A 25,555-nucleotide genomic window follows, 5' to 3' on the forward strand; every position below is an offset into this window, starting at 1 on the left:
CGCATGGAAACGGCATTTACCTTCCCGCCAGAGCGGTACCTATTTATCTACTTGCACTTTGACATGCTTTCGAACTGCTAGGTTGGCAGGAGCAGGGACCGAACAATGGGAGCTCACCCCGTCGTGGGGATTCGAACCACTGACCTTCCAATTGGCACACCCTAGGCTCAGTGGTTTAGAGCACAGCGCCACCTGTGTCCCTAAACCACATTAGTAGCACTGGCCTATACATGTTTACTCAGGAGTAAGTCTAACTCAGTTTAATGTGGCTTACACTCAGGTAAATGAGTATACAATTGCAGCCTGAACTCAAGGTGATTTTTTTTTTTAAAGTAGACATGTATACAATTGCATTGTAAGGGGATTTTATTGAATTGTTTTCCCTAATCAAGTATCTGCCAGATTGCTCAGAGCTAATTAGAGCTTAAATGCAAATCATAATATTTCTCCTCCTGTATTTCTACTGACTGAATTTTGAAAAAACACTTGAGAATCTAGACCTGTTTTACCATCCTGTAGAACTAATGTTGTTAAGAAAGCATTTTAATCAGGTCTGAATGCATTTGAAATATTTTTCCAGAATATTATTGTTGTTGGCTGCCTTTGGCACCATATTTTGGTTGGGAAAGCAGGATATACATTATATTAATCTGATCTTAATAAATGAATCTGCCCAGTTTCAAAACTGCTTTTTTAGGGTCAGTTTACATGAGGATATTCATCATTTGATGAATATAATATCAAGAGAAGAGGTGAATAAGGGGGGGGGGGGACCACTATGGATGAATCGCCATAGGTAAAGCTGTAATTAAAAATGTTCTCTGTGGCCCATTTAAAAATGTACTGAACATTTGGGAAAATAAGGGCCTACATTCTCACTACCAAATGGGCCAGGAATTGCAGCCTGCAGGGATCCCAAAAGAAAACATAGAAGAACCTCCAAAGAAACTAGCTCAAGAATTAAAAACAGGCAAAACACTTCACCTCCAACACAATACCATAAAAAGGTGGCAACACGCACTCTTAAAAACATCCCAGGAAAAATAGTCACACACTTGCTCACCCTTCCACCAAACTTACCAGACAGCCTTTTCCTCTTACTTTTCTAAAGACTTTTGAAGGGGGGCTGGAAGACTAGGCCCAACCACTTTCTTTCTCTTCCAGAGATCTGGGTAGCAGGAGGCCTGCATTTGTCTCGTCAGCCAGCCCTGCCACTGCCCAACATACAAAAAAATAAAATAAAAACCAGGAGGGGCAGAGACCTTAGTGGGCACCAAAGTGTTGGGTGCTTCATGGCATACAGCAGGCATAGACAAACTCGGCCCTCCAGATGTTTTGGGACTACAACTCCCATCACCCCTAGGTAACAGGACCAGTGGTCAGGGATGATGGGAGTTGTAGTCCCGAAATCTTTGGAGGGCCGAGTTTGCCTATGCCTGGCATACAGGATGTGAAGTTCACACTGTTCCTCGGTTTGTCCCCAGCACCTGTCTTTTAGGCATAAATATGTTTTTTCAATATACTTTAAAAATATTTTTTCTCTAGTTTTAATCATCTTGCAGTGCAATTATTAAACGGAGGTAATATCATGTGACTATGGCCTGTGATGTGTTTAACTGATAACCTTGTCCTATGTAGAAGGGAAGTACTTTTAATCCTTGCAATACAATTAAACTAATTAGTAGCATTCCTACAAAATGTAAGATACAGCGCCACTCAAGTAAAACACATTATGGTCCTGGGCAATCGGATGCCTTTCCCACTAAGAGTAATGCACACAGACTTCATTTTTCACAACATTTGTAAAAGATTTATTTGTTATTTTCTTTTTCCCACTTTGTTACAGTTTTTGTCTTTATCTTTCCCCCTGCTCCCTGGGGTAGAAGGATGTCAGAAGGTTCCAGTCATTCCTCCTTGGAATGCTAAAGAGGCGAAGATAATCTTGACCTTTTCCAAACACAGTGTTTTGATTTGTTGGGCACTGCATTTCTTTCTGGTTTACAGCTGTCACTAGCCTGTGGAAACAGTGGAATTAAATTCGGTCAGTCATTAATTATAGACGACACAGTGAAAACGCCAGTATACCTGTGCAGTTCAATACAAACAAGGTATACAAATGTTTTTGATATTCCATCACCACGGCCTAATGGGGATGACAAAGCATGCAATATTCATTTCACTAGTGTGCAAATGCAGATGCCTTAGTATTTAAATATTCTGTGCCCCCCCTTGTCATGCTTCAGTGTTTATCTGTGCTCAGTGACGGAGGTCAGTGATTGATTTGGCTCTCCAAATGTTCTTGGATTCCAGCGCTCATCAGTCCCAGTCAACGTGGCCAAAGATCAGGGATGATGGAAGTTGTAATCCAACCACATCTGTAGCGTCACAGGTTCCCTATCTCTGGTTCCGATGCTACAAATACAGTCATATATAGATGGTGTTACGAGAAACTAAACATATTCAAGGAGGCAAATAATAATAAAATAATACTAGCAAGTATTTATTAGAGGGGTATTTAAGCCTATTATCTCGTGCCAAAGTTGTCTTTTAAAACATTGTATACTGAAAAGCATAGCAATTAGCAAAACACTTGATAGTACTTCTGGCAGTTTTAGGTTTTCTCTCGCAATACTATACACATTTCCCTGGGAGTTAGTCCCACATTGCGGCTTATTTCTTAGGATGTATATGATTGCACAGTAAACAGAAGCAGGTTCATGCATTTGCTTAAACACATGAAATCTGGACTTGGGGGGGGGGGCAGGGACGTAGATGCAACCCCACCCTCAACATCCCTGTTCATGACAACCCATCTGCTCAGTCCCCAGCCATCCCCATGTTGAGGATGGAAGGTATGCAGAGGGCTCCCACTTGTGTTTGCTTGAAAACGAACAAAACCCTTTATGTGATCAGGTACCCTGATAAAACAGAAGGGTGAACACTTTGAGTGTTCACATGGTCGGACAAATGCTGTCAGAAATACTGAGAAATATGCCCCTCCAATCTTGTCACGGTGCATTTTTTTGCATGTTGTTATCATAATCGTTATTATGATTAAACAATGGTTAACAGAAGCGTGACCTTTGCCTTTAAAAATGATTCAAAGCTGGAGGAGTGAATCTTGATCCCACAGAAGCTTTCTCCGCCCCTTTTGGATTGCTGTGATGGAGAAGTTCCCTGAGTACAGTTGATTTCCCAGTTATATTTATGTAAAATAAATTTATTGTTAATAGTCTCAAAATATCAGGTAAAAGCAAAGCAGATTAATTCTATAGTTGTCATGCATAGCTTGGTTGCAGGTGTCATATTGATGGATCACTTGTTAATTTCTAGCCCACCCTTCAACAGTTTCCCATGGTGGCTTACATGCAGGCCTTGGGAACATCTGCTTGTCAGCTCTTCCCATCTTTCTCCCTTGAAAGTTTCATCTCTGTCTCCTAGAAAGAGATTTAAGAAGGAATAAAGCCTGAGAAATTAATCTATACTCATTTTCGAGTTTCAGATGTTACTATATCCTGTACTATTAGTGTTCAACATCAAATATTACTTTTACCCAAAAGTTCATGTTAAAGGAAAAATGACATTTATGATGTCTGTACACCCTCAAATTCCAGAATTAATATTAGATACTTCTCGAAACTGAGATTCAAGCAGAGTGAAATGCCCATTAAGGAACAAACTGGGAAATTTATTCATCTCAAGAAGCTGCTGGCTAAAAAGATAGAAAACATATATTTGGGCATAGCTATGCTTTTAGAATTGAAAATTAGGAAAGAGCATTAACAATGCAAGCCTAATTATAATGTTGAGGAACAGATTATGCCTAGGCATCAATGGATGTAATTACATTAGGAGTTTAGTAATATATGAATCCTAGGCTTGGTCAGATTTCATTATGTATACTAACTAACTGATTATAGAAGAGAAGGATAGTCCTAGATCCTTTTTAACCTTTGTAAACAGTACTTGTTCTTATCTGACAATGAGGGGTACTATGATCATTTGTGTAGACAAAGATGGATTCAGAGGCCAATTCATCAATGGTCTACCAATGGCTATTATCCATTAGCTTATATGGAATCTCCAAGTTCTCAGATAGTATGCCACTTCATATCAGTTGCTTGGAACAACCATGGGAGAAGGCTAGTAGTGGCAATTTTCCCATGTAAGGGTGGTGGACCTGTTCAAATGGCCCATCCTTGGAGACTGATGGAAGTTGAGGAGTTCCTGAATGCTCTGGGTGATCATCTAGCAGAGATAGCTGGCAATACTATCAAAGCTCTGGTTTTGCTATGGAATGGCAAGATGAAACGAGCCATTGACATGATCGTTTCCAAGTGTCCTGTATGGTGTCGTGGAGCCTGAGTGGCTCCTTCTTATTCTGGGGAGTGGCATGCTATGAAGCAAGCCGATCAAATGGTTGTTTTTGTTTGAGTAAGTGGCTCAAGTCTTGTTCCGAAGCTGACTGAACCCTGGTTAGTTCACATAATCATGCCTCCAATGTGGCAGTGCAGGCTGCGAAGAAGGCTCATTTCTCAGTTTGCGTTGCATCCGCTAGTAGTTTATAGATGGAGTTATTTCAGGTGGTCCAGAGCTTACTGATTCCCACTGTGGATGAGGGACTCCTGGAGTGACCAACTGGCTACACAGTTTCAGGATAAAGTTGCTTGACTTTGGGGTGACTTCAACTCTGCAGTTACTACATTTCCAATGCCATAGGCAGTGAAAGGAGTGCCAACTTGAGTAGCAAATAAATGGGGGCAGGTAAGCCCCACCCCACATAATCAAACTCAAGTTGTGGCACAAACAGCACATTTGAATGGCAGTGTTGATTAACTCTGAGGGGTGAGCCCCATCAAATATTTTATTGTGTGTGTGTGTGTGTGAAGGGACCTTGGCCAATAGGAGTTGGTTCCTCAGTGATAGGTTATGGGGTTAGTGTCAGCTTATGCACTCAGGTGATATGAACAAGGTGCCTATTCCATACTCATGTCTTGTTTGAATAAAGGGGGGGGGTCCTTCCCCAGAGTGAGGCATTCTGGCTAAGGTGACCTTGCAGAGTGCCTGCACTGTCACCACTTTTTGCAGTGGCTAGAAAGTATTTTTAAAAATGAGTTAAACGTTTAAAGTTGCTAAAGTAAATTTAAACTTGTAACTAAACTTAAAATTGATCCCCCCAATTTGAATCTATAGCTGTCAAGAAATGTACCCTTCTGAGCCTCCTTGTCCAGAATGTCTTGGCCTGAGAGTAGAGTGCCTAGATGTAATAAGGCATTGGGTATATATGATCGCAACACATGCTTCAATACTTATGCTGGGAAAGGGAATGCATGAAGCTCCTAAAAAATACTCCATGCCTGCTTAAATATCACAAACAGTTTCCTTAAACCTGCTATAAAACCAGCCAGTCATATAATGGATCCATATGGCTCTTGCTGATTGGAATGAAACTTCAGCCACTTAGAACATTTGCAAAGTGTTACATAGGAGATGCATAAACACATTTCAGCAACAACAGGTAGGTAGCCCCTGGGTGGTTTTTTGTGTTTGTTTTTTTTTTTTTTTTTGGCCTAATTTCATTCATTTATGTGTGTGTATGTGTGTGGTTAGCTTTGAGTTCTGAGCAAGAGGAAGGAAGGAGGAAGGAAAAGAAATACACGGAGAACAAATTCTATAATAAAGAGATCAGGAAAGGGGAGAAAACGTAACTGAATGTAAACATATGTATTTTCTATGCACAATATCCCAACTGTACAAATAACTGTAAATAAATAGCTCCTATTTCCAAATCTAAATAAATTTGGCTTCACCAAACCAAAATAAATTCACCTACACTGGGGAATGTTATGGTGGTAGATGCACGCAACCAAATACTCAAATATCTCTCATACATGTTGTGGCCTTTGGTTCATTCTGGAACAAGTTACTTCAAAAGCAAAGAGGACAATCTACTTTTACAATGAGAAGAAAACGTAAACAACAAAAAAGATTCCCATTTCCCTCTGGTTTGTGATTTGTTCATTTACCACCTGCATATCCATTTCAAATTATTTGGTTCTCATATAGGGCTTGGATATTGTTAAAGCTAGCTGGAATTTAATACCTGAGGACTGCATGGTGCTTCATATGTTCCCAATGGCAATCTACTGTAGGAAAAGGTAATATATGGTTCACACAACTGATATCTAAAGGTTAGCTACAAACTACTTATTTTCCTGGTTTTTATTTTATTTACTCAACCAAAGACTCGTGTTTCTTATTTCTTATTTCTTTAAAGCTAAACAAGGGGATTGTGGCTCAGGTGGATGCAAATTGTTCAAATATTCTCTTGCCTTCAACATATGAGTAACAACAACAACAACAATTTTTCATGAATGATTTAAAATTGTGCTAATGCAGGATTCACTGCACATATCTTACCAATATACAAGGTGTGAAGTGAACATGGAATACCTACCCATGGTTGATGTTCTCCTAAAATTGGGATGTCTCCTAAAACAAGTGAGGATATAGTTGTATATGAAAATGCATATCCATGTCAACAAACCTTCATGAAAACCAGTAATCCACTAACACTTTTTTTCAGACTTTGGTGTATTTTGGGAGATCTATGTGCAATTATTGTGAATATATCTCCTCCTAATTTTATCATCTAGAGTAGCAATTTATTCCTCCATGTCTAGCTCTCAGGGAAGTTTAGAAGAAATATAGAAGTTGTCAGCACATAAGAGTCAACACATTACTGCTGTACTGCAGCCATTTATAATGAAACCAAAATGAGCACTCACTTGTTTGGCATTAATTTAATGTCCCACTTAGCTCCTATCAGATGCAAATAGCTGCCTCATCCGTTTAAGGGTTTCTGAGCGTGCATATAATGAAGTGCTCTGTACCTGTCAAGTAAGCAGAATTCATAACCGAAATCAGAAATGGATGAGGAAATTCAGTGTCCTTGTTAAAAAAAAGAAATTGAAACTTCAGACATGGCAATGTCAAATTTATACTTCATGTTGATTTTCCGCTGCACGTTTCACCTATATTACCCCCTGGGCTGAGCTTTCCAGGACAGAATGTCCAAGGATACATATAAATATACCACATTCCTAAACGCAAAGTCAGCAGGTGGCAAAGTAACAGCTGCAGTTGTCAAACACACTCAAAACAAAATAAATTGGTCAGCCAACCTCTTGTATTTAAGTCATTTTTACATCCTGTATTTTAGAGGGGGAAATAGCTTAATTTTAAACAGTATTCTAGTTATGATCAGTCTCCCCGGAGAAAGATTTTTATGAGTATAAATGGAGATAATGACTATCATTAGTCACTGCCATTAGCATAAAGCATTAGAAACTCTTATGCCATTCATAACAGACTTTGACATGACAGTAAAAATATGACTTCCTATCACTTCTGCACGCTTTCTGACTGCAGCTGTTTGCTATTCTTCCACAGCTAAACTGATATCAAAAGGGTGGTAAGAGTGGTATTTAACAGCACCTTCATCATCACATCTAATTGTTTTCCACCACAGGGTGTGAAGCTTTATGTTCTCTATCAACCAAAAACAAACAGCCATCCTGCTTAATGGCTGCTCAATTAATGTTTATGGTGCTACTTTTATACCATGAGTTATTTGACAAATAAACTCCAAGAAGCAATTTAAGAACCTCTGAAGCTTAATGATAACCCAGCTGATATTTTAAAAAGAGCTAGGGGGGCGGGGGAAGGAATCCGTAAATAATTTCTTACTTGCAGGCTCCCTATGAGATTCACTCTCCACCTCCTGACATTTTGAGGGATGTTTGTTGGCCATCAGGGGATGGGCTTTTTTTTTACACCTCGCCCCACCCTCCAGCCTTAGGAGCCCTCAGAAAAAAACAACTGTGTGCAGTAAGAGCCTTCAGAGGGGAGCTATTTCCATAGCAAGAATTGTGAGCAGAGAGCACCTGTGATTTACCATCAGGGATGGTTGGTTTCACCTGTGTTGCCCCACCTTCCAGCTCTAGGAGCCATCAGAAGTGAGTTGCTTAATGGATACTTGGCCTGTTGGTAAGCTGCAGCCTTCCTTAGTGTTTTATGTGTATCTAATGAAATCTTAATTGGTAATTGCTGATCATTATTTTTTAGTGTTATGCTGCAGTAATATTATATCTTACTAGACATTGTTTTGTTTTTATTGTGTGGCAGTGTTTAGACTTTGATTTTTGGGTGAACTGCTCTGAACACAGGTTCACTTGTGGGAAATGAGGTATATAAATAAATTGAGAATGGCAGTGGTTGTAGTATTAATTGTCAAAATGGAATGAAGATGAGATCTAGAGAGAGACAAAAGGTCTGCCTGTCGTCTTTATAGCCTTGCTTGAAATTATTGTTAAGTAAAATAGAGATGAGTTGGGCATCCCAAGTCATACAAAGGTGACACTAAGTTCACCATACTGCTGAGTCTTATCCCTGTGATGTCAAGTTGCCCTTTATAACATAGAGATGATCTATCCCTTATCATAATTCTTCCTCCATCTATGCGGAAATGGTTACACTGATTAAAAATGAGAGTTCAAAGACAGACTTTCTGCTATTGCTTTGGTGCCTATTAATTAAACACCTTCTCTTTTGTATGAAGCCCTAGTAGGCTGTGTAAAATTAACATAAATAATATGCTTTCAATGAAGAGGTGCCACTGCAGGTTCTGAACGCAAATGATTTCGAGCCGCTGTTGTTAACTGCATATAGCAGTAATATATTCATCCAAGATTTTTTCATTCCGTCTTCCTGATCTCTGGTTTCTAATGATATATTACAAGCCTGTGCTTTTCCAGCGCCAAGGCAATTAATCATTAATATTCTTGTGTACCCCAAAGTAACTGGACAAAATTAGACAAGAAAAGAACCAGACTTGAAAGCTGACAAAAAATTCTTATCGGAAATTACATGTACTTTTATATCATTAATGCTCCTTGATAGACACACAGTAAATCTGTTTTAATGGCACCACTATAATAATATAGTAGTCTTTCTTCCTAATCTCCTAGAGACACCAATAGATCACAGGGTCTGTTCCTCAACAGAGACAAATGAGTTGGCGTGTTTTAAAAGCTGTCAGGCCTTTCTGACAACTTCCATCTGAGAAGGCGGCAGAGCAATGACAAAGTTATCACCTGACTGGCTGATGTTTGATGCTGACTGCCTTTGATTAAGAGGCAATGAGCCATTTTGGAGTTCATTTTGCTGCTCCTAAGCACCTCTTCATCGAAAATTATGCAGTTGGACTGATTTGTATTTGATTAGTTTAACATCACAGTTTTATTACGTGTAATAAATAAAGTCAGATTTCATGGGGTTGCTGCACATTAAAAGAACCATCAAGGAGGGTGCAAAACATATTTTTATTTCCTGGGTTATTTGCCTGACATTAAAAAAACCCCCATCCTATATGCATGTCATATTTAAGCAATGTCACTGCTTAAAACACTGGTTGCTTTCATAGGCTGGTATTTTACTACTTTTCTTGTACGTATAGTGAAAGCACAATGCTGTTCGCATTCTAAAACAGGCTTAAAGAAATTTTAACCACAAAAGCAAATACAGCCCACCTGACTTGTATTGTGGCCTGCTGGAGGGTGGAGAACTTCACCTGTTATTTGCAGTGCTAGACAGGCAATAAAAACAGGGAGTTGATGGGGGGGGGGAGCTGCCATGCATGGCTGATGGATTTTTGCTGGCAATGTAGTCCACACAATCAGCAAACTAATATCTGTGTTAGGAAAGAAGTCACTTGTAAATATGGTGGTGCCCCTGTACATAAACTGCCCTGTATTCAGAAGTGAATGGATCAACTTACTAATTCTTCCCACATTGCACTGTGTAAAAAGTCCAAGTTGTGGTAGAGGAAAAATCCCAGGCTGAATCCCTGGCATGCCTCCTCTTAAAGAATTCCCAGTAGCAGGCTGGGATAAACTTCTGCCTCAAACCTCAAAGAAGCCACTGGCTTATCGGAGTATGCAGTAATGGGTCCAGCAGGTTAAGTAGTCTTACTTAGTATAATGTTGTTGCTTATACTTTAATTTACAGTGGTACCTCGGGTTAAGTACTTAATTCATTCCGGAGGTCTGTTCTTAACCTGAAACTGTTCTTAACCTGAAGCACGACTTTAGCTAATGGGGCCTCCCGCTGCCGCCGTGCTGCCAGAGCACGATTTCTGTTCTCATCCTGAAGCAAAGTTCTTAACCCGAGGTACTATTTCTGGGTTAGCGGAGTCTGTAACCTGAAGCGTATGTAACCTGAAGCATATGTAACCTGAGGTACCACTGTATTGTGTATTCAAAATGAAATAGAGGTCACATCTTTATAATAATACACAATCTGCAATGAAGGTTTCAAATGAGAGAAGATTTGTCATGGCATACTTGGAAGCCAAGTTCTTTCCCTAGAATGAAGCAGCTTGTGTTTGATTAGATGAAAAACACAATCATTGTTAATTTTAACAGATATAGGTCCTGATCTGAACATGGCTGTGCAGAATCTGTCTCCATTAAACAGTTCTTCTGAGCTATACCTTATTGTGTTTGTTTTCTTGTTGGAGAAAAGCAAATACGTTTCCTTCTCTTAAGCTTCTAGTTAATTCATGTTAAACCACATAACAGCACTTGCTTATAGGTTCTGTCTTAAGTCCACCCCTAAAAGCTGAGCTATTTTGTTTGTTGTTCTTTCCCAATTTGTTGTGACAAGATGTTTCTTATCTCCTTTCATCCTTTAAATAGATCCTGCATGAATAAAGCCTTTGAGCTCCAGAAACTGTTATTACTTCCATCTAATTCACCCAAGCTGCAAGATCTGCTATCAGTTCTTTGTATAACTGAACAAAGCTAGATGCTGTTGTAAGGTAAGAACAAATGTTTTATTGCATTTTAATATGAGAGCCTTCCATCTTGGTTACCCTTCCAGCTTGTTTTGTTCCATTCCATCTTGACAGCTGCTGCCCAGTAAGCTCGTCCTCAAACTCAGAACTTCAAAAATAATAAAGGGAGTTCTGCTGGAAATCTATGACAGCGCTGAACAAAACTTGTAGAGAGGCACCAAAAGCACAATAGAAGGCATGCACTCCAGACTCTCCTTAGTGTCTCTATTATCCTTAGGGAACTAGCAAAACGCCTAGCATAACAACAGGTGTATATGTGTGGAGGGAGGGTATTTATAGTGTAAGGATCACGAGGAGGAGGAGGAGGAGGTCTCTGTGTATTTGCTGTCACTGTGTAAGGATAGGGAAGCCACCTAATTTCATTAGTGTAGGGCCAGTTACTTTTGTCCCCTGTGCATGTGTCCCTGGTATTTTAGCCCATTGAAGTGAACTGCAATTATTTGCTCATGAAGGAGAAAATCCTGGTACCTAAGACAAGGGTTTGAAGTGAGGTACAGGCACAGTCTTTATTCAACTGTATGCTTTACTGTAGCATTCTATTCAGAAACTTAACTGGAGCTATAGAGCAAAGCCTGCTCCTAACAGCAGGCTCTCCCTAACCTTTCATCTACGTAGAACTATCTTTTTATCTGTTTCTTTGTCACAATAGAGAGTGAAGGAACATTGGAAATTAATGTTTATGCATATAGCTAAAGTGTGTTCATAGAAAACACTTTTATTGAGTGCCTGTTCAGAGATTTACTGCAGAAGCTACAACACAGACAACTCTCAGTTCCTCCACCACTATAATGCTTCCATTCACTTTGAAAGAGAACTTGGATCTGTCCAGCTCCATAGATGTGAAATTGAGAAACAGATTTGGTGGGCATTGTATGAAACTTGTTCTAGATAACGGTGGGTTTCCTACTTCATAGCACAACATGGTATTCAGATTGTGCAATGTACTACAATAATTTTTTTATTTTTTATTTTACAAAAATAAATATACTAAAGTGATATTTTGGGAGTAAATGCAGATTTGATCTGGCTGTCCAGCATGGAATATAGCATTTTGTTTTCTGGAAGCAATCCTGTTGTTCTAGTATCATACTAACAGAGAAAATGAAGCTGATTTTAAGCACTATGACAGCCTAGACAGAAAATAAAACCATAGTCTCTCTCACCACATCCTATACGGTGTTCCGAATTCTGGCAGCCCCACTTTTCCAATCTCTCTTGGACACTAAGCTTTATAAACTTCAATTATTATTATTTTCATTTCTGTAGTCTCCCTCAGTAAATTCTTTGAAAACACTTCTGAAGCCTCCTTTATTGAGAATTTGGGTTAGAATTCTTAAAACTTTTCTCAAAAATTCCTAGAGATGCTTCAGCTAATGTCTGTCTGATATCATGGACTGGATAACTTGACCCTTGACTTGGGTCTGACAACCCATTTCACTGCTTCATGGTTTGTTGGATTTTATTGGACTTGCTATGAATTTTTGCACTCTGCCCTATGGTTCTGCGCATGAATGAAATAGCAAAAGGACACAATGAGGTTCAATCTAAAGGCACAAAGACAGTGCTCGCTTCGGCAGCACATATACTAAAATTGGAACGATACAGAGAAGATTAGCATGGCCCCTGCGCAAGGATGACACGCATATTCGTGAAGCGTTCCATATTTATAAATAAATAAAGGCACAAAGACAGCACCCAAAAGAGCAGGATGTATTTTAATATGAATAATTCAAATGCAGTCCTATTCTCTTACTTGGGAGTAGCATCAATTGTACTCAGTGGTTATTACTTCTGAGTAGACGTATTTAGTACCATTGCTTACAAATTAAGTTTACATTGCTGAAAAATTAGGTTGTAGTAGCTTCCTTCTACTTCATTGATCACCTCTGATGTTAGCTTTTTATTTTAATGTGTTTTTAATAAAGTCTAAATCAAAAGACAAATAGTGTTGCATTAGAATGGGAGTATTGACGAAAATATATCTGGACATTTGTATTTCCATTCTGCAGAGTGTACTTTGGAAAAGAAAAGAAAACATTTAAGTGCAAGTTGAGTTCTAAGCATTGCAAAGAGGAGGGAGATGAGAGCTCATCTAATTGAGATTCTCTCAGCACCCAGAAGTATTCTGGGCTTGAAAGACAAGAGATATTTCTTGGTGTTTTGAATATGTCTTACTGTTCTGTTCCAGAACCCTTTGTAGGCTTGGACTTGCCCATCAGCAGTGAAAAGGTGATCCCACTTTCCAGAAATGATTGTAGGATGAGTGAGGGTTTTTTGCAGGGATAGATGCCAGTAGAAGATTAATTAAAAGTACAGCTTACTGATGTTAAGTGCTGAGGAACTGAATGGCTCAGTAATGAGGGTTTATATAATCCCAGTTTGCATAACATTTTGATGCTATAATAATGCTTTCTCAGTAAGAGAGGCTATGAAAAGTGCACAGGTAATATAAATCACATAAGAAACTCAACCTGAATTTCAATCTTATTCCTACTGAGGGCTAGTTCATATGTTACTTTAACTGTAAACCACACAGAAGCTCAAGTACCTCATATTCCAGATTCCCCTCAATTACAGTAATGCTAATTTAAGTGCATTAGAATTAGAATCAAGTGGTACTCATGATCTGGCAAACCGCACAATTAATACAATGCGTGAACCCCCTCTTACATAATAATTTCCAGAGGGGTAGCTATGTTAGGCTGTTACAGCAAAAGCAACAGGTAGTGTTGCAGTATGGTAAAGACTTGCCAGATCAATTTGTTGGTCCTTAAGATGGTATTTAGGAACGCGGGTGGCGCTGTGGTCTAAACCACTGAGCCTAGGGCTTGCCAATTGGAAGGTCGGCGGTTCAAATCCCCGCGAAGGGGTGAGCTCCCATTGCTCTGTCCCAGCTCCTGCCAACCTAACAGTTCGAAAGCACATCAAAGTGCAAGTAGATAAATAGGTACCACTCGAGTGGGAAGGTAAATAGTGTTTCTGTGTGCTGCTCTGGTTTCGCCAAAAGTGGCTTAGTCATGTTGGCCAAATGACCTGGAAAAACTGTCTGCGGACAAATGCTGGCTCCCTCGGCCAGTAAAGTGAGATGAGCGCCGCAACCCCAGAGTCGTTTGCAACTGGACTTAACTGTCAGGGGTCCTTTACCTTTTTTATGATGGCATGTTTATTTCTTAGCTAATAGGCATTCTGTTGTGATGAGGGATTGGTAGGTAAGATGTACACCAAAAATTGCTCGGGGTCTCATATTTACACCCAAGTCATATAGGTTCAGAATAGACTTCCACTTGAGCAGTGGATTTCTGTTCATACAATGGGACCTGCCCTTCCTCATCTTTTCCCTGTAACCCCCACACACTCTCAAACCCTGTTCTGAAGTGTTCAGGGACACTAGAGAGTTGATTTTAGGGGTTCAGGGGGAGGAGAGGATACCTTACATGCTGGCATTTGCCCACTTGGAATGTAATTCTTGAGTGTGGAATACAGGGCACCCGTGATCAATGCTGACTCACCACACAGTAATTGATGCTAAGGAATAAAATGATAGTTTTAGCTACTGCACTGCAATTCAATTATGCAATGTGTGAACATGATCTCAGAAGTCTTGTTTACTGTGCATTATCTTTGTTTTGTTTCATATGCTGGCAGATGATTTTATCAATACCATCTGTATTGCACACAGATGTGCTCCATTATTTTTCTAGTTATTTGTTGTTTCTATCATTAAGTACTTGTTCACCAAGGGCAATAACTGTAGTTTTATATCGCAGATGCAAAAATATAATATCATAGCCGTGGACTTGGAGACTCGGCTAGCACCGCTAGCGCCCTCCCGACTCGTGAAGGAGCCTTTTTAAAGGCTACGGATCGGGTGCCGGGGAGAAGCGTGGTGCTTTGAGTCCTCTGCCATCCCTGCCGAGCGAAGCCGCATGCCATCCGGCGGAGAGCGCTGACTTCTTCCATTGAGAATTTGGACTTTTAACAACAACCCGTGAGTAAATTGGAAATCGGGTTTAAAAGAAGAAAAATTTTTGGGATTTGAGACGAGCGGGGGGGGATCTAAAAAGGAAGTCAGTCCCCCTCCCTATTGTAGACATTTTAAAACAAGGATTGGGAAGCCAAGGCCCAAAAAGAACGGTATCTTTGCTAAATTAAGAATTCCATGATGGGAAAGTACAAGAATTGTGCTGGAGGAAGAATTGAAGGAGAAGGAAAATGCACCCCCCTCCCTGGGAACCGGGGCGATTGAGGAGTGAGCCTGGTGAAAAGAGCCGGTGATTTTGACAGCTGTCAAAGTAGCTGTCAAAGTCGGAATATTAAAGAGGATTTTATTACAAGGACCTTGCTGGTCAAATTTGTTACAACTTGATATAATTTGTTAAGACTTGAATACAAAATGGCGAAAATACGGAGAACAATCGGATTTTTGGAAACAAAGTTACAACAACCCCCCTAGAGGAGTTTCGGGACATTACAAAGATGGGCGTAAGCTGGGAAAAATACAACACTCCGGAATTTCACAGAACTGGTTATCTCCTGGGAAAGCTGCAAAACGGAAACTGAATCTTGTCTACAGGGTGTTTAGACTAAAAGGAGACAACAGAATACCTTACTGAAGAAGGAAGGGACTGAACGCAAGTTTTTGTTCCTGAACAACAACAACCCATGTAGAGTTACTAAACTTCTGAATAAGAAAGTTTTAGCAGCGGAACAAGAGGAAGCTGGACTATAACCTTGAAAGAACAATGGGGGGAATTTTATAATTTGACATTTTTAAAGATTTAGGAATTAATTTTTAAAGAAAGTAATCCTAGAAATGGGAAATAATTCTGCAAGGAGTTGGGGGAAAAATGGGATTGATGGACTTAAGATTTCCAGGCTGGAAACATAGATTGGAGGATAAGAGAAATTAAACCGGGGAAGGGGAGGGAGAATTAGAATCCAAAGGCTTGCAACTATTTTCTGAATTGGTTTTCTTTTTTCTAATATATTTTTTATTTTTTTATACTTTTATTCTGTGTGCTTTTACTTTAATGGGAAAAAAGGGGGACATTGTGGAAAGAAAAGGGGGTGGGCTATGGGGAGAGATCTTTTGCTTTTTTTTTTATCAAGGGTGTTGCATAAGGTTTGTATAAATTTAAATTTGAACAATGGGGTATATAAATTGTGCTTTAAATCAGAAATAGAACTTGTGGAAACAACAATATGAAAGGGGAATACGGTAGGGGTGGGGGAAGGGGGGAGTCCCAGAAAGTGGATGTTTGAAAATAAGGTTCTGAATGTATCTTCATAATTTCTTTTCTTCTCTTTCTGTATTTTGGAAACTTCAATAAATATTATTTAAAAAAAAAAAAAAAAATATAATATCATAAAGATATGCCATCTAGTAAGGGATTAAGGATTCCTTTAGGAGGCACCAACATGCAATATTCTTTGGTCAGTGTTCAAGCTATAAAATTGGCTTGCCCTACACCTCTCTGATTCATCTGGCCAAACATTTGCATGACTGCTTATATGCATGAGTTACTATTATCCACTGAGAATATAATTCGTGAGTAAGCAGATGTTCTTCCTGCTATATAATGAGACTTGTGGAGTCTTGCTTGATTAGTATAAAAGATAGAAATATCACCAGCAAATGAAAGGAATGAGTCTCCTTGACAATATAATCCCTGAACATTGCAGATATGATAAAGACTTCTACACACAGTTAATTGTCATAGTGTATATGGGGTAGAGGTAGCCTAAAAATTAAGGTAATGACATACAAGTGTTTTGTGCTTCCTTGCCCCATGCCTTCCTGCCTTCTGTAAAGTAGCACTGGAGATGCATATTCTTCCTGTTATGCATCTGAGCTTGGATTAACTCATGCCATTTTTTTTTTAAATGCACACAACATCCTGAATGTAGTGATGCCTGTCAATCTCCAAGACATTAACTTATAACAAATATGTGTGTAATAGTATCTCATAAGCTCCATCTTATCCGGTTTTGTAAGCTCTTAATTGGTGTACTTTTAGTGGCTTAGATTTTCCTGCACAGAAGGGTACCACCTTCTGCTGAGTTACCAGTTATCATGTTAAGAATCATTGTTATCTGGATGAGGGATGTCGATGTTTGCTATCATTATAATTGAATCACATGATTTGCCTCTGGCACTGGAGGTGTGGACATCTGGTATGGTTATTCATATGGGAAGCTTTGGGCTGAAATTTGAGGAATATTAGGGAGATTTGTGAAAGAACTTGACTAATGCTTTCCTAACAGCCACATGGAGTTGTTGGAACGGTCTCAAAGAATGAGGTGTCCAGAAACATGTGGTTAATGCTATCTTCAATTCCTTGAAATGTGGTTTAAAGATAGGGATTTGGAACCTGTATATCTACTAGTTCTGATTATTAGCACCAACTAAGCCAAGTAGCAAAGTAATAACATAGCTTATATAATTCAGTATTTCGTTTTCTTTTAATGCTATGACTTGAATGCTCTCCCTTATTAAGAATGCTCTGTTGAACTGCACATGATTTTTACTGAGGTTTGAGATGGCTGGACTCCGTGTCTTGCAAGGTGCCATACTGCTAGATAATCCAAGGAGAAGCTGGAATTCAAGGTGGCTTCCCCTTACTGGCTCAGGTAATCAAGAAGCTCTCCCAAAGCTTCTGCTTGTCTCAGGTGTTTCAGCAGAGGTTAGTATAAACTAGGGAAGACCATCATGTCCTTAGCTTGGATTATAAATATTAGTAAATCATTCCAGTTGTCTATAAATTATATTTGCTAGCAGATTAAGACTCTGAACAGGCTTAGACTGAGGGCTAACTAGATGTGACATTGGAGACATGTTTTCCCCCCCTTTGTTGTTGTTTGCTTCTCTTCCCCACTTGCATATAAAGCAGAGTGTGTATGTGGGAAGCCTACATTTTGGGGGCCCTGAAGCTTGAACTGTTATGGAGGCCTCTTCACAACCAGCCATAAGCTCTGGATAACCACTTTCATCTTCTTCAGTGGGATTGTTCCAGGACAGATCACCACAATTTTTCCACTAGTTTGTGTTTTTGGTATCCACTTAAGAACTTTTGTGAACACATTGTTACTCCTCGAGGGTCATGACCTCTGTTAAAAAGTGGGGGAAATTCAGAACAGCCATCTTGCCGCAACGCTCCACCTTTACAACGTCTTTGCTACTAACTCTCAAACATTGGGATTGTTGAAATATGTACGACAACAAAAAATATTTGAGTCGTGGAAAAACTAACCATGGGAATGTAAGATGAGGGGGCAGGCCAATGTTTGGTGCTCATTTCCTGTGAGCTCCTATTATTTATAATGTTTTTTTTTAACCTTGAGGAATTTGAAGCAAATTCCATTGAGAACTGGTTTGATCCACACCTCTTGGAATAATATGCAGAGTGGAAAGCAGTTCTCCCTCGAATTCTACAATTCTCCAAATGTTGCAATATAGTTCTCTGCTCAAAAACATGCCAAAATGCACAGCCTCAGGTTAATATGCTCAGATATGCATGCCTTGAGAGAAAATATATAGATTTTTGGTGTGTGTGTTTTTTAGCAAATATGTTAAAAGATAGAGAGTGTTCTCAGTAGTAGCACTGCAATTTTGGCATGCCCTCTCTTCTCATATTCAATCAGTGCTGACCCTGATGGGTTTTAGGCACCTTTTAAGGACACATACCTTACTTAGGCAGTTGGTTAAATTAGCTGGAAGGAAGGGGGAGTCTACTCAGGCTGATGTTGATTTGTTTGTGATTGTTTAGATTAGTTTTTTGATGGTTTTCCTTGTTGAATATGTATTAAGAGTTACCTGTTGTAACCTGCTCTGGGATTGATTTTAATAAAGAATGGGCTAAAAGTGCCTCAAATGAATATACTTACTGTTTTTCATCCACACTAAAATTATTATTTAAATATCTAGATTATTGTGGAAATAGGATGGAATGGGTTTTTGAATCAATACATGCCAAACTCGACACACTCTTGTCACTTGTAAATGGTATTCCAAAGGAAGGCCAATATTGAGGCATAGCTTTTGACCACTTGAGTTTGTTCTATCTGTATGTCCAACATGCAGGTTTAAAACTGAACTCTAAATCTGTGATTACAAAATAGTCTTTACTAAAAACAGAGTAAAACATAATGTAATATTCTTCTGATTACATGTTTACATTGTGCCTTCTCATATGGTGATTAAACATCCTTAGAAAGTGTCAAACAGGATTTTGAAAACAACCACTTTAAAACACTATTAGCAAACCATCTTATCAGGGCTCATCATTTGAATGAGAATGTCCTTGGCTATATTTGGCAGCTAGCATGTGTCAAAGAATGTTCTCCCATATGTAAAGCATTACAAAAGTGGGGTGGGAACCCTTCTAATAGGTTTATCCATTTGACAAGGGAAGGTTATTGGAAAGGTCAAGGAAAAATCCCCAAACATGACAAGCTACAGGTAATAGGAAATAAAATATTTATAAATGAAAATGCAAATTCCAGAATCTATACAGTACTTAATTACCTGTTTCTTCCAATCTATTCCTAAATGCATTTATCAGAAATCAGTCTCGCTGGAACCAGTGAAAACTGGCATAATTAGGCTGTGTTAGACCTCAGTTTACAGCCCACTAATGCTAGAGATTCCTATTGAGTCTGATTCATACATGCATGTACATCACCCTGTTTCATCACTTGCTGTTTGGCTTAGTCAATAAAGGCAGCAGGATAAGGTGGTAGACACAGAACACTAAAATGTTAAAGGTGGAGGAAATACAATTTTGAATGCTTCCCTATGTTTCTTACTGAAACATAGCTGCATGGCAGGAGGGAACCAACAACCCAAGGTCTACTTCAGGAAACAAAACACACAATATATAAAACCATGGTCAAGATTTCTGTAGGTCTTACGTAGCCTTGCATTAAAATTATTGTGAACTGCTCTGACCATATATTTGTATGGCAGGTGGTATAACACCATAAACAAACCAACAGTAAAATGGGAATCTTCCTCTAATTTCCTTAGAGGCCTATTTAAATATTCAAATGGTTTCATAAGACAATAACCATCCTCTGACAGGACATAAAGTATATTGGCAACTTCGTTCTGGATAGGTAAGGTTTTGATGTCCAATCAACTTTTCACTCCATTTGATAGCTTAGTGCATGAATGCATGCTGTATATTTTGCTTGCTTAGGTCTAAAATTGGCCTTTGTTCTATAAACCTCCGTTGTGATTTACAGATTAAAGAGCCAAAGCCGGAAAGTGCCTTCATGCTTTCTGAATCTGAAGCATGGTGCTTTCCTCATGACAAGATTAAATGTTAGATGCCAAAGGTGATTCAGTTTTTCTTTGCTACAAGCAGTAAAGGGGCCCTTTTCACAAGATTTGTGTAACCAAAATAAAACCTTCAAACTAATAAATACCAAGGATTATGAATTGAATTGGAATTGCTGTAATTTTTTTTGTACCTTTATGAAAGTGAGCTTTCTTATACACACACACATACTTATATATACGGTACTTTAATACAATCACAGTAAGTTGCACAGCAAAGTGGGAAGACCATAATACTTAACAAGATTGGAAACTACATTCCATAATATATCTCACACAGAGTGTGGAACCAAATGGTGCAAATGTCCCAGAAGGCCTGTAAATGTCATATTGGTAGTCAAGATAACCCAGGGGACTAACTGGTGCGAGCTGTAAAATGAGATCATATTTGCTTATCTGCTTACCTTGAAGCCTTGAGTTTTGGTTTAGTTGGTTGGGAGAGGGAAGGCTTCTTACACTGTCAGCTACTCCTTTATCTGAGAGATGGGAGAGTTCGAAAGGGGACTCTAAGCCAGGGGTGAGTTAACTGGGTTATGGTTGCCAGCTTACGTAGCTTGTTTTTTGTATAAATAACGCTTAACATATTTCAGCGTCCATCCTGTGTCTGTAACAGCAGCAAGGCTTTGCAGGGTTTTGTAAGCTTGCACTTCTAATAAAGCACTGGAACTGATCACTGCAGCATTTTTGGCATCCTTGCATCAAACCACTCACGCAGACCCTCTTCTGGGCCTGTGGATCAGGACACAGTAAAGTTTCAGTGCAATTAGGGCAGTGAACCCACCAGTTGAGTAACTGAATTGCTTTTAGTTAAGGTCTCAACTATTTGATGGTTTAAATAAATTGGGTGTTATGTTGGAGCTATTTAAGAAAGACGGGAAATAATTGGTTTGGGAAATCATCTCAAATGCCTTGGCTTAATCAACTTTGTGTACAGCAGTGCCACCAAACCCAATTTACTGATGAATAATTTCAATACTAATTCTAAAATATTTATATAGGCAACAAGCAAATTGGTAAAAGTTTTTAAACCTTAATGAAATTCCACATTCTTCTAGGCAGGCTGTCCTACCTTGCTTCGTTCCTTGTAATGCGTTAAATGTCAGCTCTTTGTTTAGAACACAGACCATTCCAAAGCCCATGCACTGGAAACAATAATGATCCTATGAATGAAATGAGACAATAACTCAATGAATGTTAGGTGCAAAAGAGATTAAAGTACCTGTTACATTACTTCCTTGTCTCAGCTATAAATAAACTTCTGATAATCATGATTGACTTTGGCCTTGTCAATATATTTATTAGACTTATTTCCTGCTCCTCTTCCATAAAACCAAGATCACTTTATATGTGATCTCCAGGTTCTTCCATCCAACCACCTTACAAAGCCAGCTTAGTTTGAGCAGTAGAGCAATGCCATATACCACAGTAGTCAACATGTTGTCATCCTGATGTTTCGGACTGCATCTCCCATCAGCACTAGCCAACACCATCAATGCTCAAGGATAATGGGAACTGTAGTCCACCACATACTCTACATATGCCTTTGGACTTTGGGGGATCCACATTTTCTTGGAGCTCAGCTACAAACTCTACTTTTACCTCCTAGACTTCTTCCCAGCCTACAGCAATGTACATGCCATCAGTTAAGGGGAACATTGTTCCCAGACATGAACGAGACTTGGGGAAATGAATTCCTGCAAATATGCTTGTTTGGGGGAGGAAATGCCCAGGACATCCTGAGAAACATTTAGCAAAAGTTGTTAGTTTTTTAACACGTGGCCCTGCCAGAAATATAGGAGCTGGCACCCACCAGTTGAGCAGGAGAGAGAGACGCTGCACTTATGATGGGAGGAGGACCAGAAGCAGCAAAAGGGAAAGAAAACACATTTCTGAGCTGCTTGGTAATGTTGGTACTTGAAGTGAAGTCATCATTCTTGAGGTAACAGAATACTTTTAAAAGTTGTAGCCAGTGCTTTTTTTCTTTAAAAAAATGTTTAGGGGTACTCTCATTTTCCTACTCATATTGAAAAACTGCCCCTCAATGAGGCCAAACTCAGATTCACGAAATGTTTAGGGGTATGCGTACCCCTGCGTACCCCCAGATAAAAAGCACTGGTTGTAGCTTACTTTTCCTCACAACAAGCCTGTATTATTGCTTAATTGAGAAACAATGCCATCAGTCCTTGACTGAGTGCAGAATAGACACTATTCAAGAAGCTAGATGCTGCGATTTGTCCTTTGAAGCTGGTCATGTAGTATTTGCTTTAAGTCAAAACAACGGTTTCAAACTGCGCTCCTGGGAACCCTGTGTTTTCTCAGAAGCTTCTAAGAGATCAGTTGTGCAAGCTTGTCCACCACTATTAGTCTGCAAATTGTTAGATGTATTCTCAGTTTAAGTACAGCAATGACAATACCCACCTGATTTGTCAGGGATTTGTGTAAATTGTCTGTGCAGCCTAGAAAACAACCTAGAATCTTCTGCAATAAACTAAGGTTCTATAGTAGATGTAAAAAGATTTTTCAACCATGGAAGCTATGTGAAAAGAAAAGTCCTGGAAGAAGAAGAAAACCACTGTCTAAACCAGGGGTGGGATCTTCAGGTGTTGCTGGTAGCTTAGCCACAGTTTGCATGGCCAATAGTCAGGGGTGATGGGAGTTGTAGTCCAACAGTATCTGCAGGCCACAAGTTCCCCATCCCTGCTGTAAAGCTAGGACCTGGACCACTCTTTCTGAAGTTAACTTCCTATAATGGTCAATCTGAAAATCACCATCTATTAACTCAGTGCTCATGATGTGAGCTTGGATGAGACTCTTTACGACTAAGCCATGAATTGGGGAAAAAACAAAAACAATAGCCCCACTTTCACGAGAGATATTCTGTAAAGTTGACTTCTATTGTTATTGCAAGGCCATGTGTTATTTAGAAATCTTTATGCACAAACCTTCATGTTGAAGTAATAATCTTCCTAATTTACTGCAGTACAGCAGAGTTTCAGTTCTACAAGGTTCTAGTAATCCAAACTTTGCCCTCAGGTATATTAGGAGGAAGAGGAAGAAAGACTCTAAGTTCGACACCTTTCCTAGGCCAATTCCAGTGTAATTTTTCCTCACTGGAGGAATACCTGTGGAGGAACACATGTACAAAAAGTCACGCCAGGAATGCAAAATCTGTCAGCAGGTATAGGGGACCAATCAGTTCTCCTGGCATGAACTGGTATCATGCCAATTTGAGATGAATTCACCTGCAAAGTGGAATAAAGAGGAATCAAAAAGATGAAAGAGAGCTATTGCGATGATTCTACCACACATAAATCTAACACAAAAATGAACAAACATAACCAATAATAAAATCCACAAACCTGTCTGTGTTCTGGAAAAAAAGTATATTTACTGAATTTCTGCTCACAATGGATAGTTTATTTACAAAAATTATATGATTTTTTTTTTAAAAAAGGGCTCCTGCTTTTAAAAGAAAAACAACTCAATGCATCATGTTCACAACTACTGTAAACATTGTTAGAAATTGTTTACTGGGCAGTTCGACACTCAACTCAACAATTGCTTCTACTTCTCCCCCCCCCCCCCCCAATTTTTCTTGTCAAGCAGAAGTGTACTGTGGCACATATTAGAGACCATCAGTATTTTATACGTGAGCATACATTTGCAGCATGATCCTGACCATCTTTACTCGGAAGTAAATCCCACTGTGTCCAATGGGACTTATTTCCAGTTAAGTGTGCACAGGACTGTGGTGTTGGGGAACTGAATAAACAGAAAACAAATGGTTATTTATGGGCAACAGTTCCGGGGATTCAAAAGAAGAAGAAAAACCAATTACCCTGAGGTGTGTGTGTGTGCATGTGCAGATGAAGAACTGTGTTTATTGCTTACCTGAGCACTACGTAACTGTGCTGGTTTGCCGTCCACTGTGTTTGGGTCCCTGAAACAGTGAGACAGAACATTCAGTGTGACAGCTGTACAGCTAGCTAAGTCAACTTCAATAAACACAAAAGAATCAACTGACAAGACATATGTTTCAAAGACTACTCAAGAAAGTTAGCATGCAACTCCAGCTGCAAGAGATTTTTTTTTTTTAACAAAATGAACAGCAACCGGCCTATGTTCTGTTCTCATCAAAAAAGTAAACCAATCACATTGACAAAAAGCCACCAGAAACAAAAAATTGTCGTTAAAAGATTTCACAGTTTTGGTATCCCTACTATAAAGTCTTCCTTTTTTTGTCATAAAAAATTTAGGTTATATATTCACCGTTAGCAAGAGTTGCATTACTATTATTGTTAATTTTAGTTCTGTTTATTGCCTCGAGGGTTATATATTGTAAAATAATTTTGTTGCCGCTAGTTAATGTTAATTAGTTGTTTTAATAGCCTATAATACCTATTTGTTATGTTTTGGCAGGTTTACTTTTTTAACTATCAGTAACTTAATCACTTGGAATATTTAACATTGCTGTTGCATACTCAAAATTACAGAGTTACTATTAATGTTACCTGTTTAACGTTTAGTCATCCTTTGAGTCCTGCGACATATTTCCTTAATAATCATCAGCCATCAAGTCTGATATTCTCAAAAGAAATAACAGCCCTCTAAACTGCCTTCAAGGGAGGTGATAATTAGCACTGAAAATTACAAATAAAGTTTTTGAAGTTGAAGAGCAACAACTGGGCAGTGACACTGATGATTGGTTTGTCAAGACAAATTATTAGATAACTACGCAAATGCAGTCAACACACTCCTCGGAGTGAAAACAATAAGGTGAGTCTATGCAATGCTTACATGTTGAATGGGATATTTAATGTGCGGGGAAACTCAAAGGTTGAAGAACTAGCATTTAGACAGTCTAACACTGGTAAGCAGTAATCTTACCTCTTTAAACTCCATTACATTCTCACGAGAGACATGCTAATACAAACAAGTCAATCAGAGTGTGTGTTTAGCAAGATCAAGCTTAGAGGATCGTTTAAAAATCCATTTATTGTTCTAAAGCCACGTCTTTTTCCTCTCTCATTAACATGTTATACATTAGTCTCTGCTATCCATGATTCATGTCACAGTTTAGTTTGCTAGCTTTTAAATTATTTAACAACCATAAGCTATTAATACAACTTTTAAAGTGTTGCACATATTCTTAAAACAAACTTGGGTTCATTTATGTATTTTGTTTTTGAAAAAAAGTTTTTATATCGAAAACATTTTAGGCATCTCTTGAAGAAGAAATCAAGCAGGCATTTAAAGCTAAACACACGTAATTCCAAATTTAGTTTCTTACAAAAGGTTTCAGC

General features: G+C 38.9%; 1 protein-coding gene and 1 long non-coding RNA gene across 3 annotated transcripts in view; one reads left to right on the plus strand and one right to left on the minus strand.

Annotated features, from left to right (window-relative positions):
• LOC310759816 overlaps positions 1-25,555 on the plus strand; it is a 264,296-nt gene that overhangs the window by 223,095 nt on the left and 15,646 nt on the right. The window contains exon 10 of the long non-coding RNA XR_014546521.1: positions 10,758-10,879. This is a non-coding gene — a long non-coding RNA (uncharacterized lncRNA). The remainder of the gene's footprint in view (positions 1-10,757; positions 10,880-25,555) is intronic.
• Positions 1,788-25,555, minus strand: part of KHDRBS2 (KH RNA binding domain containing, signal transduction associated 2) — a 336,381-nt gene continuing 312,613 nt past the window's right edge. The window contains exons 10-17 of one of the 2 annotated variants that reach the window (XM_083607374.1): positions 24,144-24,192; positions 23,195-23,374; positions 21,322-21,412; positions 6,789-6,893; positions 6,458-6,492; positions 5,834-5,926; positions 3,367-3,437; positions 1,788-2,015 (exon numbers count right to left, since the gene is read on the minus strand). Coding sequence is in view for 1 of the 2 variants with exons in the window: in XM_083607373.1 (XP_083463499.1) it covers positions 23,251-23,374; positions 24,144-24,192 (173 nt within the window). In the remaining variant the exon portion in view is untranslated. Of the gene's footprint in view, positions 2,016-3,366; positions 3,438-5,833; positions 6,894-21,321; positions 21,413-23,194; positions 23,375-24,143; positions 24,193-25,555 lie in introns of both variants that reach the window. The other variant, XM_083607373.1, reaches the window with a different exon arrangement.

Source organism: Podarcis filfolensis, assembly GCF_964270895.1.
Source record: "Podarcis filfolensis genome assembly, chromosome: 3".
In the NCBI taxonomy this organism is placed as follows: domain Eukaryota; kingdom Metazoa; phylum Chordata; class Lepidosauria; order Squamata; family Lacertidae; genus Podarcis; species Podarcis filfolensis.